At 38.9% G+C, this 14722-nt stretch overlaps 1 protein-coding gene across 2 annotated transcripts in view; it reads right to left on the bottom strand.

Moving 5' to 3' along the window:
* Window positions 1-8487: 8487 nt before the first annotated feature.
* The window catches only part of ZNF277 (zinc finger protein 277), a 54948-nt gene continuing 48713 nt past the window's right edge, over window positions 8488-14722 (bottom strand). For both annotated transcript variants that reach the window (XM_080394183.1, XM_080394184.1), the window contains exons 8-12: window positions 13647-13714; window positions 12296-12392; window positions 11721-11763; window positions 10370-10544; window positions 8488-8838 (exon numbers count right to left, since the gene is read on the bottom strand). In XM_080394183.1, coding sequence (XP_080250309.1) covers window positions 8646-8838; window positions 10370-10544; window positions 11721-11763; window positions 12296-12392; window positions 13647-13714 — 576 coding nt within the window. In that variant the 3' untranslated portion in view covers window positions 8488-8645. The remainder of the gene's footprint in view (window positions 8839-10369; window positions 10545-11720; window positions 11764-12295; window positions 12393-13646; window positions 13715-14722) is intronic.

Raw genomic sequence — 14722 nt, forward strand, 5'->3', positions numbered from 1 at the left:
CTTAATAGTTTATTCTAATAGAAGATGTTTGGTGGTTGTCTTGTTATCTTTCTTAATTTTTTTACTTCCAGCCCTTGCAGTCACTCTGGAAGGCAGTGCAAGTTTCCACTTCACATTCCAGGAGGGTTCCTTGTCCCTCCTGTGATTTCTCCACAGCTAATTATCCAATTTTCTCTTTCATTTTAGTCTTATTTTTAAGGTAGTGCTCGGGGTATCATTTTTACAAATTCCTTTCTCTTAGTCCCAAAGCCCTTTATTTCTTTTCAGGTCAGCTTTCTGTGGCTGTTACAGCCTTATTAGAGTTTGTCATCTCATGGGAGGAGAACCAGAATCTGAGCTTACTGTGCAGATGACTCCTGTGAGGCTGCAAGGTAGACCAGACTGAGAAGTGGGAGGTGGCCAGGGGTAATGGGAGGGATGGTGGCAGAGGAAGAGATGAGGAATAAAACAGTGTGCCAAAGAAAGGGCAGAGTTTAAAACCATACTATTTTTAATCAGCACAAAGCCCAAAAGAAATTTAGTGGATAAACTGTCAAACACATTAAGGAGTTCTTTTTTCAATGGAAAAACCCCTAAAGAGCAGAAAAACCTTGCTTGGCAGGATGCTGACATTTATTTTAGATATTGATTGGAATCCTATCTAATTGGTTTCAAACCAGTCATTACGGCAATTAGACAACTTTCCCAGTAGCACCAGATTCTACCAGGAAGCAGCAGGAACTCCATCTCTTTGATCTTTAAAGGTCACCAGGGACAGTCCAGCGTCAATGCAGAAATAGTCCATGCTGTTCCACCACAGCATGAATCCCAGCATCCTGCTGCAGGCTGGAGGTGCTGCTTTCAGCTGCCTCGCTACAACACTTAGAGAGTGAAGGGTCATTGAGAGCACTCTGAGACTGCCACAGATATAAGCAGCCATCTGATGAAAATCTCCAAAAGATTTTTTGCCAGCCCAAATAGAACAGAGGTCATACAGAGGATATCAGCAGTTCTTTAGTAAAGATTCTTTAATGGATCGTCATTGCTTTCTGTGCAAAAAGAAGAGAAAATAATTAAGATTTTTTTTTCATACTTCATGTCTACAGAAACAGTATCAGCATTACTAAGCGATCAGTCCTTTCACAGATTGCTTACCTGAAACATAGCCTGTTTGCCTACTGACTCAAAGCAAGTTAGAAAAATCAGGCCTGCGGCTAAGATGAGAATAGGAACAAAAGTGCCATTGCAGTAACCTTTGAGAAGAGAATCTCACCCAAGTATCAGCTCTATTAGGGAAACAAAGTCCTGTTTTATGCAGAAACTGTCCTGGGATGAAGCAAAGGCAAGGTACATGCGGTAAGACAAGCTTAAGGGAACCCTGAGAAATCTTATCTAGCTCACATGTATATACTCTATGAGGTAAGTATTAAACCTGCACTTGAAAAGTTCTTAGAGAGCTAGGATTTTAAACAGAGACGGTTTACAATTCAAAGGAACAATTAAATGATTTAAAGGATGTATTTATTTTTTTTTTTTTAATCTCGGCCAACTCAGGGTTTTATAGCTTTTAAGGCTAAAGGAAACTAGCATGAACACCTCTAATCTGTGTGGACCATAGCTACTTTACATTATGCAGTGATTTTTTTTCTTACAGAAAATCAGTCTTCCTTAGTATGCAACTAAATAAACACTTGGAAGATCTATAATGTGATTGAAAGCTGAGGATCTTTTTATATAATATTTCTCTACTTAAAAACTTCAAGTGATGGCAAACCAGACATAGTCTGAAAAATCTGATTCAGAAGTTGACCCTTCTTTTTAAAAGATGTCATTTTCAAAATGTTTGATTTTTGTTTCCTTATGGGAAGAATGTACTCACAACACTAAGTTTCTTCTTCAATGAGCAACTATTTTGTCTGTGACCTAGTCATAAACCAAGTACTTTAAATATGAAAACTTGACTAATGCAGATCAGCTGCACACATACGTTGGAATCCAATCTTATATGTGCCTTTTTTCCCCTGGTAGTTATTATCATATAATCACAATCTTGCTGTTTAGGAAACTGAGGCACAGGGAAATAACAATATTTGTCAAAGGATGCGTGGTAAGTTACTGTGTGTAAAAATACAGGAGGCTAGCATCATGATTCTTCTTCAAAAACGCTAAGCTCCATCCTTACTTATTTGCCCTTTATTTCACCTAGATTCAAACAAAATATCAGACAATTTACAAAAATAGGTCCAATATTTGTGAAGATACACAGCAATATTTCTGTAAATGGTGTGAAGACAGACAAATTGACCAAAATACAATTGGAAGTTTAAGGCTAAAGCCACCTGAAGGTAAAGCAGTACTCTCTCTGCAAACTGTGGCAGGCAGTTTATAATGGCAGACTCTCTAATGAGCAATCAGCAATTCCTGCATTATTTATTTCTATAATGTTCTGGTATTTCCAGAGAGCATAAAAATAAAAATTAAGTCTCCTCACACTCAGTGAAACTGTGGCCGAAGGTGATGCCAAAAGTCTGCCTGTAATTACTCTGAGGGATCTCACTACATCCTCATGTGATGTGATAGAAAAATGCATTGCATGACCTCCTCAGAGTTTGGAATTTTGAAGCATTTGTTTATACCAAATAATCACATTTGCAACTTATCAGTGTTCAGCTGCTTGGCAGTTAATACCAGGGAGCTGCCACTGGCACTTCAAGGCTCCTTGTGGTGCGAAAGGGAAGAGCAGGGGCTTCTGGAATGTCTCTTATCTGAGTAACGATACCAGTGGGTATACTCCCGAAAGAAACGCTGCAGGAGCAGTAAGAGTCTGACTGCACGTGGGTATGCCGGAATAGTAAATGCAGATAAAGAGCATTATGTTTTTCTTCCCTGTGATGCGATAAGGCTCCTCATACTCCTTGTACTCTCTTTGCAATATAGTCAGATAGACAGTTTGTAAAAACAACCGCTCGCCTGCAGATTTTAAAACATAATTAGCACTGACTAATATCCGGTTTAGGTTTCAAACCTAGCAGCAGCCGCTCTTCTTAGAATTCACACCAAAGTCCTTGTGGTGTTCCGCTTTACTGGTTTATGCTGGTACTGAAAGGCATGCACTGCCACAGGGAGGGACACATTTTGTTGGGGTCTTTTCAGTCCTAGTCTTGTGCAAAACTACAAACTCTTTCCTTTGCAAAGGCATCCCAAGGGGATATATGTTATTTTAAGTGTTACCTGATGTTTTCTGCTGTGATGAGTTGGTACAAAGATTGTTACAATTTGTCAAGAGCCAGGTTAAATTAATCACCATAAACCACAGCTCTTTTTTTTGAGATGTCATTACAATGTCATTACTTTGCATTGTATTAGTGCCTGCTGGTTTCAGTCTGGTTAAGCCATGCATGCCAAATGCTGGAAATAACATCTTAAAAAAGAGAAAGCTAGTTCTTGACCCAAAATGCTTGTAAACAAAGAGATTATGAATGAAAAACCTGGGATGTGGTTAGAAAGGTACGAGTGGGAGTCAAGTTTTAGCCGTATTCTTTAGTAAGGTCTATGGACTTCTATTACCATCTTTTTCACTTGCATACAGTCTCAGGAGGGACTTCCAAGACAAAATCACAGCCACAATGTTCATGGGCAGGAAGAACAAAGACATCACAACATATCTGCAGAAACTGTTCAGCCTCTTGACTACTCCTGTTTAACATGCATCTATTCGGTAGCAGATTATAATCGAGATTCCTTGAGTCACGGAAGCTTATCTATAAAGAATGTTTTGTGGGCTACTTCTGCTATGTCTTGGTGGTTTCTACACTTAGATCCATGATTATAATTTAACCTGTGACCCTATGTGCCAAAGGGTAACCAATTGTTGTCCTATCCCTAAAGCTGTTGTGGAAGCAGAAACACTTAGAGCAGCAGAAACTAAATGACTAGTTTTAGGTATTTCCAAGGTAGCTATGGAAGCTTGTTCTCCCTTCCGGAAGACAAATCATCTGATCCATGTAGATATCTACATTCAGATTAAATGAATTGCACAATAGTAGGGTAGAATTCAGCTCTAAACTAATATAACTAAATTTAGGAGTTCAGATGTAGTGGAACACATGCGACCTAGGTGCCTAAGTTTCCATTACAGCTGATGCAGCCCAAAGGAGGTATTTACTTCCCAGCCAAAGGTGCTGGATTTAGCTGCTTTGACTTAGGCATGCCTCAATGCCATCTGAGATGCTCCATGGTATCTGAAATGCTCATATGTGGTTGACAGAACGGACACGAGACCTGTAATAGATCAGCATCTTTCAGGAGAAGCAGCTGGAGACCATGGTATTTTCAAGCATCTCGGATGGACGCTAGATGTCTGTGGGAAAGAAACTGAATAAAATTTTAGGTGATTACTTTAGGGTGACCTGAATTATTCTAGAATCCAGACTAGATTTATTGATTATAATGGCAGCTCAGACAAGAGGCTCATATGTAATCTACACATAGGCAGCTTCTCAGTGTCATGATGGTAAACCAGATGGAGAGAACTGTTCCAAGGAACATTTGCAGAAGGAAAATATTTTTATTTCTATATAAATTTATGCAAAGACAACTGATGTACTTTTAGGTGTAAATATCCTAAATTCCCCTGCTCTTCCTATGGAGACAGTGAATTTATCAGGGATGTAAAATACTGAATGTGAGTTCAACTACAGGGTTATGTGGTAATTTCTTAAAATACATACCTTATCTTCATGAGCAAGAGCCTGGGAGAAGCTGTAAAATCAAATTCAAGAAACAACTAAAGATTTCACTGGTGGAAGAAGGTAAATTAAGCACGGCTGAGTAGCAGAAAACTTCCAGTAGAAAAAACCCCATTAACCACTGGGGAGAACAGCACATTCAATGCTCATGGAGAAAAAGAATGTGTTTTACATGAAATAGCTTCCTCATGCAGCCACTGTTGCCTGTAGTATTACTACAGCAGCTGATTCTAATGACTCTTATTACATGGATGAAGTAATTCATTCTAGGGTTACAAATTAACTGTTCCATGTAACCAAGTTTGAGGTACCTGGCAGAGACAGATGAGAGCATAATTTGACCACAGACACTTAAGTCGTCCTATTGTAACTAAGGCCCTGAAAGTACCACGACTTAACAAAAACTCTTGGGGAAAACAAAGTATTTTTCAAGTTGCTTCTGTGAAATACAGCTTTTCTCCAGGGATCTTTGATTCTCTTTTCCCGCTGTATAAATAAAATGCCAATCGTGCAAGACCATTTAATGCAGCACCAAGTCATAAGCAAAGCCATGGAATTTGCTGCTGTTCAATGGCAGTGGATGGCAGATGCTGCCAGAACCTATGTCCAGTGTCCACTCTGGACTTGAATTTGAGCATGGAGACCGGTAACCTTAGAAGTGACTGCACTTCTGTTCACAGTTCAGTTTCTGGTGTCAAATTTAGGTCAACCACACTGTAAAATGGGAGAAAGACAGACACTGTACCAAACACCTCGCTCACTTGTAGAGATCTAACTGCAATTCAGAAGCAGTGATGGCACTGAGAGGTGACAATAGCAGAGAGACTTTTCAGAGACTTACTTCGGTGCTTTGCACATCGGTTATCATTTAGCCAGCCAAGTGCAACCGCTGACAGCTCTCTCACACCATGCCAGACAATGTATTACAGAAACTGAAAACAGTAAGCACCTTAAATGAAAGTCAACAACCATTAACTCGTTAAGTCATATTAAGTCTGCACAGAATTATCAGAATTAATTGTGTGTGGAGGAGCATCAAAGAAATAATTAAGGTATTTGTAAAAAGGGCAGGAGGAATTACCAGTCACCAGGACACAAGCCTATTTCCTCCATTTACCCAGCTCCTTCTAAACAAGGGGATGGGTTTAGACAAAGCAAAGTGTGTAGCACCTATCGTCCTCCTGATCTGACTCTCTCAAGAGCATGTGCCTACCCCAGCTGTCATTCCATGATTTATGGTAACACTGTTTTTGTTGTAATGTTCCAAGAATGGTCTTTTCTTGGAAGGACATATTTTCTCATATAACAGCTGAGCTTATACACTGCATGCAGTCATAACTGTGTCCTCTACTCGTGACAAAAAAATAACTTCAGTTTTTAAACAGACACTGATGTTGGCTTTGCTTTAGATAGAGGACAAGGATGCCTAGGGAAAACTGTGGCCATTATATGAACAAATATGTATGCTCCAGCAAAATGCCAATTAGAAGCATAATTGTGCTAAATGAAGATGCTCAATTTTAACTCTAGAAACTGTACCCAACTCTCTGAAACTTAAACCTACTTTGTTGCTGACTCATGTTCCTTATGTTTTCAGAGAACAGTTACACACTGCTGATAATTTTTTCCTAAGTACCTCCTTCTCTTTACTCAAAAAAGACAACCAAAACATTATTTATACAAGTTCTTTTAAGATATTCTTTTAATCCTACACTGATAAACCTACACTGATAAACTGCTATTTCAAATACCATACCAGTTATGCCATATTGCTGATATTAACATTCCTGTTTCCATTTTGTAGGGATTTGAGTGACTCAGCATCACATTCCACATGATTAGGAAATGTTTTGTAATTTCACTTTATGATGTATCAATAAAACATTATCTTTCCCTTAATGTGCCCTTCTGAGATGGGCTTGCCATAAAACACATTAACATGCTGCTAATTTAGCCATAGTTCTCTTGCTGATTTTTACTATTGCTCAACACACAGATGTAAACCCCATCAACTATTACTCCCACCTCAGCTAAGAATCTGACTGAAAATCAGACTGGAATTAATTTCTAATTTAGGAAGAAATTAACTGTTTTGGAAGAAAATCCCTTCAAAGAGAAAAAAAAAATAAACAGCAACAGCCATTGCAATTACTGTATGAAATTAAGAAATTTACAAATGCAAGAAGTACAGACTATAGCTTATTTAAGATGGTCAGATGTTCTAGTTCAAAAATATTGGAGTTGCTCCTCCTAAATTTTTGTACCAGTTTAATCAAAGCCAGTGCAGACATATGATTACACCTGCCCCCTTCTTTTGTCTTTTGTCTGTATTCTCAGCACCTGCTGAACCACTTCTATCCCATTTCCTTTTGACAGAGTCAGATGCTGCTTCTGGCTCTGTTTCATTGTGCAGTTAAGTGGCTGATCTGTCTTCCTCAGTACATTTTCCACATCTTGTTCAAACTTGCCTCCAGCGCACCTACGCCCCAAGAGAAAATAAGAAAGGGGAAGCAAAGAGAGGTGCTAGTAATGCCAGGAGTAATGGGTGACGGGCAATGCCAGGAGAAAGCAAGTTCAATGCAAATTAAAAGAAACTGATGCAAAAATATTGTAGGGTGAATTAGGCTGGATGTGGAAGCTTAGCAGAACACAGGTAAAGATTTGAACTTTAGCCCCTGCTCCCATGGGCTGCTATATCATTCTCAATCGCTGTATAATGACAAACAACAACTCTTACTGACAGCAATCTATTTCAGGTAAAGAAGGCTGTGCAAAGGCAGTGCCATGGCTTTAAATCTTCTCAGCAGGGAAGGGCACTGAGCTGAGACTCCTATACTTTGAGCCAGTGCTCTAACACTGACCTAAAGAAGAAAAAAAACCCCATGCTGCCAGTTTTGAAAGCAGTTATACATATCAGGGAAAGCAAAACCTGAACTCTGGATATATTTCTTAAGATTCCATAGCAGAAAAAGAGGCAGGAATACCTAGTTTGGATTATCCTAGCAGGACCTATGCTCTAGGCTGCTTTGCCCTATCAAGACTGAGGTGCTTTCTGGACATGCTGACCACCTTCTGGTACTTTGGAAACTTTAAATGTTCAGTATTAAAAGAAATACAGTAGCTTTACTGGAGAGTAGAATCGAGATTTTGAGGATTTAATCTAGATTTATGCATCTGCAATCCCTTAAGTAACTCTTGTGTATCTCAGTTCATGACCATACAAGCAGTCTACTTTAAATTCTTCGGATCTTTGATGCAACCAAGATTGCAATTATTCCTATGCTTTTTTTAGGCTTTGGATTGACAGCTTTCCATACAGTCAGATATCCATGGGACAGACAGAGCTCTAACGGTGTTTCTAAGTTTTCAGAACAGGCACCATATATCTTATATACTAATGCTGAATAATAGAGAGAGAGATATCTGTTTTCACTTTGAAGAAGGTCTAAGGTTAAAAATAGCAAAATTTGTTTCATGTAACAGACCAAGAATTAAATTCAAGCTCTTTTCTGTGTGCTCTCTAACAGCAATGACACATAGAAGATTCACTCATTGGCTCATATATCAAGATATATTGTCTCAATTGTTTGTGCCTTTCACAAGATGGCCTTAAAATAGAATTCCAATTCTGATTTATAAACAAAACCCTAAAAAATGGTGAAAAATCCTATTTGTAAATAATACTAAAGGTAATTGGAGAGCCAAGCAGAAAATCCAGCATATAAAAACAAAGCTAAAATTAAAAGGAAGACAAACCACAGAAGTTTACACTTACATTTTATTTAACATTCACTTATATATAATATTTGCCTAGTGATAACATCTATCAGTTAAATTGTATTCCGGTACTAGTGAAAGTATGTAAATTTTTTTGTCTTGCAGAAGAAACACTAAAAGGTCAGCAACTGTAATTCAAGGTCAAAATTCCTCCTGATTCTTTTCTTCTTTATACAGGAGCTGGTTTAAAACACTGCTCTGTTTGAGAGCTTTTAGATTGGATATATCTTCACTTACAACAGGGCCATCTTCACTTTGACCTTCAGTTATCAGATCTTCACTGTCCGACAGCGTACACAGGAGTGTATCATTTTCATAGGTAGGAAAATAATACCTGAAAGCAACAAGGCCTAATTACTAGATAGTCACATATTTTGTTTGAATCATGCTGAGCATATTTTATGAGATTTGATTTTTAAAAAGGAAAAATGAGAAAGTCTGGTTGTCTAGAATGACACTGAACAGCATACCCAAAAAAATCAACTGGTGTAGAGGAATTACAGAGGAATGAAAGCAGGTTAATTATCATTGATAACATACAGCTGTGGGCTGGCTTCAGGGGCGGTGGGTTGGCTGATGTGGATAATGAGCAGCTGTGGCTGGTTCCTGCTAAGTAGTTAAATAGGTCTAAGGGGTATGGAAAAGGAGTACTGGAGGAAGAGACCTAGAAGAAGCAGAGGGAGGAGAGAGAGTGTGCCCTGGATGAAGGAGCAGTCCCAGGAGAAAGAGACAGAAGAGGGCCTGGGTGAGGAGAGGCTGGCTGGAAGAGGAGCCTGGAGAAGGAAGATCCTGGAGGCAGCAGAGGCAAGAAGCAGGGTGGATTGGCCTGAAGAGGATGAAGAAACAGCACAGACAGTAGATGACCTTTTGAAACCTTGTGGGGGATTGATGGCCATGCCGGGGCAAGGTGCAGAAACTACTTATTGAAGTTAACCTGGTATGGGGCAGTAACAGCCTTGTTGCAGCTGGCTAGTTTGTATAGTGCTGTGACAAACTGGCATGTACATCTTAGAAGAGTCGTACAGAAGACTTGGCTACAGACAAGTCCTTCCCTCTATTTCTTCACCTGTATGTTGTCACAACTGAGGCTGCAGATCTAGATTTGTTCCACAACAAATGCTCAACTGAGGTGTTTGAGTTGGAACACTCCCTGTGTTCTACCAGCTATAGCATCATCCCCCAGACCTATTCAGCCTACTTACAATCTGAACCAGTGTTATGTTACACTTTATTTGCTGTGGAGAAAACTAAGTGTAAACAACCAACTTGCTTTGATGCTTTAAGTTAGGCAAACATTATGCATATATTAGACAAGCAAAAGAAGGTGTTTGATTTGGTTCTAGAACCATATGTCCACAGCACATCTTTACTGGCAACAAAACATGTGCTAGATGGCCATCCCAGGCACAAACTGCATCTGTGTGGAGAGCCAACAGCTGGAAGACTTCATGCCTACAACAGGGACATTAAAGATGTCACTGGTGTACAGACTCAGTCTTGGTTCCATGAGGAGGGAACGTGGTCTGCACCATGTATGCCTTTCACTGTATACTGCACAACTGCAAATACAGGCAAACGACCATTTTGCAAACTTCTCTAGTATGTTGACTTGACAGTGCAGACAAAACCCACAGGGACAGTGCATCCTGGATGCAACCAGAACAGCAGTATCCCATGTTCATTTTAGCTTCAGATAGTACTGAGATCTCATTCTGAATAGTTTTCAGACCACTTATTTTATCTGAGCCAGTAAAGCTGGGGAGCTCAGGGTACCTTTGTACTGGCAAAACCCAGAACTTTCACCTGTTTTACAGACATTATCAAGTAACAGTATAAAATGCTGGAAGAAACATGTTTGCACTCACTGTGGTTGATCCCACATAGACCTGGCTGGTAGCAATCTAATGTGCTTGGTCTCTTCCATGTGACTTATCAATCCTTCTTTAGACTGAAATTTCTCCTGGCAGTTGTAACAACGACAATGATGGATTTCTCTTCTGATGAAATTCACTAGCTTTACTTGCCGATAGAAGTTCAGACCTGGGAGAGATGGTAGCAAACAAGCACTTGGGAAACATAAGACTTAATTTACAAATGCTTTCTTGGATTAAGCATAAAGATTGATAAGATTTTCCTGAAGACCAGCACTGCCTGAATGCTGTAACAGCAAATTAACTGAACAAATGCTTTTTCCCAGCTGCAGGGGAGCTAGTCCTTCTTTCAATGTAAAATTTGCAAACACTTTGCTTTCTCTCAGTCTAAACCTCTCTGCTTAATGGCAGGGCTCCTAGAGGAGGTGAGTAGGCTGAGGAGTATCAGGGAGTGCGAGAGAGACATACTACTGGAATCACATCTTCCCTGAGACAGGCCTAACAGGCAGACAGGACACATGATATGGAGGATTTCCTATCCTTTCTCTGTCTGTCTGAACATGATGACTTAAGGGATAGGATGCAATGGTGACAAGCCCCTGCCCAGCACAGCAGGAGCATCTCCCCTGCGACTATCACACCTTCCCAGGCCCCCTTGCATAATAAGTATAGGGATCTGCAAGTGGAACCAAACAATAACGAGGACGATGGTTCATCTAGCATGGAGGTGTTGCTGAGGTTTAAGAAAAGTTTCTTTACTGGAAGAGTTGTCAAGCCTTGGAACAGGCTGCCTCAGAAGTGGTTGAGTCACCATCCCTGTAGTATTTAAAAGATGTGTAGATGTGGTGCTTAGAGATATGATCTAGTGGTGTGGTGAACTTAGCAGTATTAGGTTTACAGTTGAACTTGATCTTGAAGGTCTTTGCCAACCTCAATGACTCCATTCTACAGCAGAAAGCAAACGTTGCCCGAATAAAAATTAGCAAACAAAAAAAATATTCTAACCTGCAAACAAGTATTAACCGGCATAATAGTAGTAGTAAAACTAGTCATAATCACAATATTTTCAGGGCTCCAGCAGCCAGACCTGGGACTCATAAAGTGGGTCTGCAAAAGAATCTGATGTTTTTAAAGAAAATGGCACACATCATTGGCACTAACAACAGTTCCAGAAAAATGAAGTGTTCTTGGCTTTCTTTTTAAGCTGGCAGAAACAGTTTCCATAACAGAAAATATAAATGTCCAAGCAAAAATCAGATTGATAAAGTTGTTTTCCACTGTTCTTATGATGTGGTTTTCCCCACACTACTGGCAAATGCTGACAGTTACAGCACCTCTTACTCACCATGCTCTGACTTTATTTTAGGAAAGTCAAATCCATGTGATTTCTGAAGGAAAAAAAAGGAAAGAAAAAAATACCTTATTTCCACTATTTCTATTACTCCAAGTCAAAAAGGCTCAGCTTTTCATAGACTGACACAGACATATGCAAACACTAATACATGAAACAAACCCCCAAAAGTTTTGTTTTGTCAGACTTTTGTATTGTGTTAAACTGCAATGCTCCTGCTAAATAGTTTATTAAAACTAAAACACAGATGTTAAGTTTAATGGTTATTAAATCATCAAGCTGCTATATTAAATGGTGTATTAAATCGAGCCACTATAATATTGATGCTACCTCTTTATTGTCTGTATCAATCTGTACACTCGCAAGTAATAGCTAGTCATACTCTCAATGTAAAACTTGACTCCTCTCTCTGTTTTAGAGAACAGATGCTGGACACGCATGTAGCACTTTAGTTCTGTGCTAAAGAGCGCATTCTAATGCAGCAGCTGATTTGATCTTAACAAAGATGCTACAATTCTATTTTTTAATTCCAAAGTGATGAAAGAACTGTTATTTGAAACAAGTCTTACCTGCATGTGAAGATAGAGCTTTTCTGTGGTGTCTGCTTGTTGTTCACAGAACAGGCAAACTGCACATACAGGATGCTCTTCCCAGTCAGACCAGTCTCTTATGATTAAGAGTCAAAAAGATTCATTTAAATGTGGAAAAGAGAAGAGACATTTTGTGAAAAGGCCCTTCAGATTCTGCATTCACAGCACTAGAAATACATCCAGAGAAACTGAATACTTTAAAGGAGTGGAAGAGACAGTGTGGATTTATAATTGGATACACAATTTGAACCTGGTTTACAGTCTAACAAAAATTACAGATTCAAGAATAACTGAGCAGTTACTTTTGGGTAAATCCTACTTGAATTTGCCTGCACTAACAAACAGGATCTTAACTTCAGTTTCTAACTGGTTTAGCAAATCATAGAATCATTTAGCTTGGAAAAGACCTTTAATATCAATGAGTTCAACTGTCAACCCAGCACTGCCAAGACCACCACTAAACCATGCCTCATCAAATATTGCATTCAGTGTTTATTTTTATAAGGTCTTTTAAAATTCTTTTTTACCTTTCTAATCGTTCAATACGCCAGCCAAAGACATAATCATCAGGCAGAGTTCACTCTAAGTGTTATTTACTTATTAAATATTATTATTCCTGGAAGAGACACTGATTTATGCTACATTTAGACATGCACACAGAGAATGCATGCACACCAACATGTCCATTTAAATCCCAGTACTGCTGAGAAGTAGAAATATTATTGCAACCAGGTATAATCAAGTAAAATTAAGTTCAAGTCACAGACAGAACCAGGAAGGTCAGGGGCCCTGATACCCACAAATTACTTTCTGCTGATTCAATTCTTTATGGCCAAGGAAGTCACCTCTGCAGTAATCTGAGGGCCTGGACCACAGAAGAATGCAGAGGAGAGGTGGATTTGCCCTCAGTCAGCACTGCTGACAAGTTTCCTTCAAAATCCTGTTTTAATCTCTAGTTGCAACCTTTTTATCAGACTTCTGCATAACATTCCTTTCTCATGCTGACATTTCTGATGCTTAGTCTTGATTTTTAAATGTGAGCAAAACCCGTTCAACTGTTTTTTGGTATAATAGTAAAAAATAACCGATTTTGCCTACATCATTACAAATCCAGAAGGCTCTTGTTTAAGCTCTATGCAAATGAAAAAAAGGCTTCTGGTTATGAAATTTGCAGCTCTTGTTGTGAAGTGTCTTTAATGAGAACAATTTGATTTTATTGGCTTAAATGTATTTTGACTGTGTACTAACTATGCATAGCATCTTCCCTGTAACTACTTTCAATAACAATGGTCTTGCAAGTGTTTATAATGGGCACGTAAGTAACTCTTACTCTTCTAGGTTATCTAGTAATTCCCGGTCGTCCTCTGACTGCACTTCCTCCCAGGACTTTCCAAATTCCTGGGGAGAAAAAAGAAAAAAAAGTATTTCCTGATTCACATCACATTTTATATATCAACTAAATGAACATCTCAGAAGTCATGATCAACATCTTATTTTGGGTCACTTTGGTATTTCTCTGAGTTAAAGGTATCATGTAACACTGGTTTAGTAATAATTTTAAAATCACAATTTGTTTTGACCTTTAGTGGGGCATTCCCCACCCTGTGTTTGGGAAGAAGATGATTTGGAGCTTTCAAGAAAACCATCCAAGCTCTGTGTAAAACTAAGAGCGCTGCAACACTACCAAGATGCTCCCAAGGTGGGTATGTTATCACTGTCTCTAGTTTGCAATCACACTTGCTCAATCAAAAATGCTTACCTTGCTCTTCATGCAGCATACGCTGCTTAAACAATGCAGCTATCACACCTGAGACTTAAGTTGGCATAGTTACACCAGTCAGTGCTCATACCTTGTACAAGGTTATGTCAGTAAAAATGCACGGTGTAAACTTACTCCAGAAGGCAGCACGAGCCAGGGCATAGGTCTCCAAGCTAGACTCCAGTTTCTCTTCCATGCTTTTCTCAGATATGAATGTAAGCACATTTAGTCATGGTGTTCTGTTCTTCCTTTTATTTTTTGTGTTGTTTATATCTTAAAGACCTTCAGCACTAAGCATATCACAATATGTTTGTGCAGCATTCAGCACAATGGCAAGCACTCTCAGCATGACTGCAATATAAATAACAGGCAATAAAAAGCACTCTACTGAAATACCAGGAGTGATCTTTAGCTGGTGTTTTTCTTTCCTCTGATTCTTCTTGCCTTTAAAAATAAACCTGCAAAAACTAACTTGTAATCAAAATCATATTTTTGAATTCATACTTTTGATGGCTGTGAAGGATTCACAAAGATCATGGTTGATAATCTTGTCTCCATTTAAAAAATGGGAGCTAATAAAAAGATCATTCTTTCATTTACTTCATTCAAATATTCCCTCTAATATATTTAATAACATCCTTACTTAC

The sequence above is a fragment of the Falco punctatus genome (genome assembly GCF_963210335.1).
Source record: "Falco punctatus genome assembly, chromosome: 6".
NCBI lineage: Eukaryota > Metazoa > Chordata > Aves > Falconiformes > Falconidae > Falco > Falco punctatus.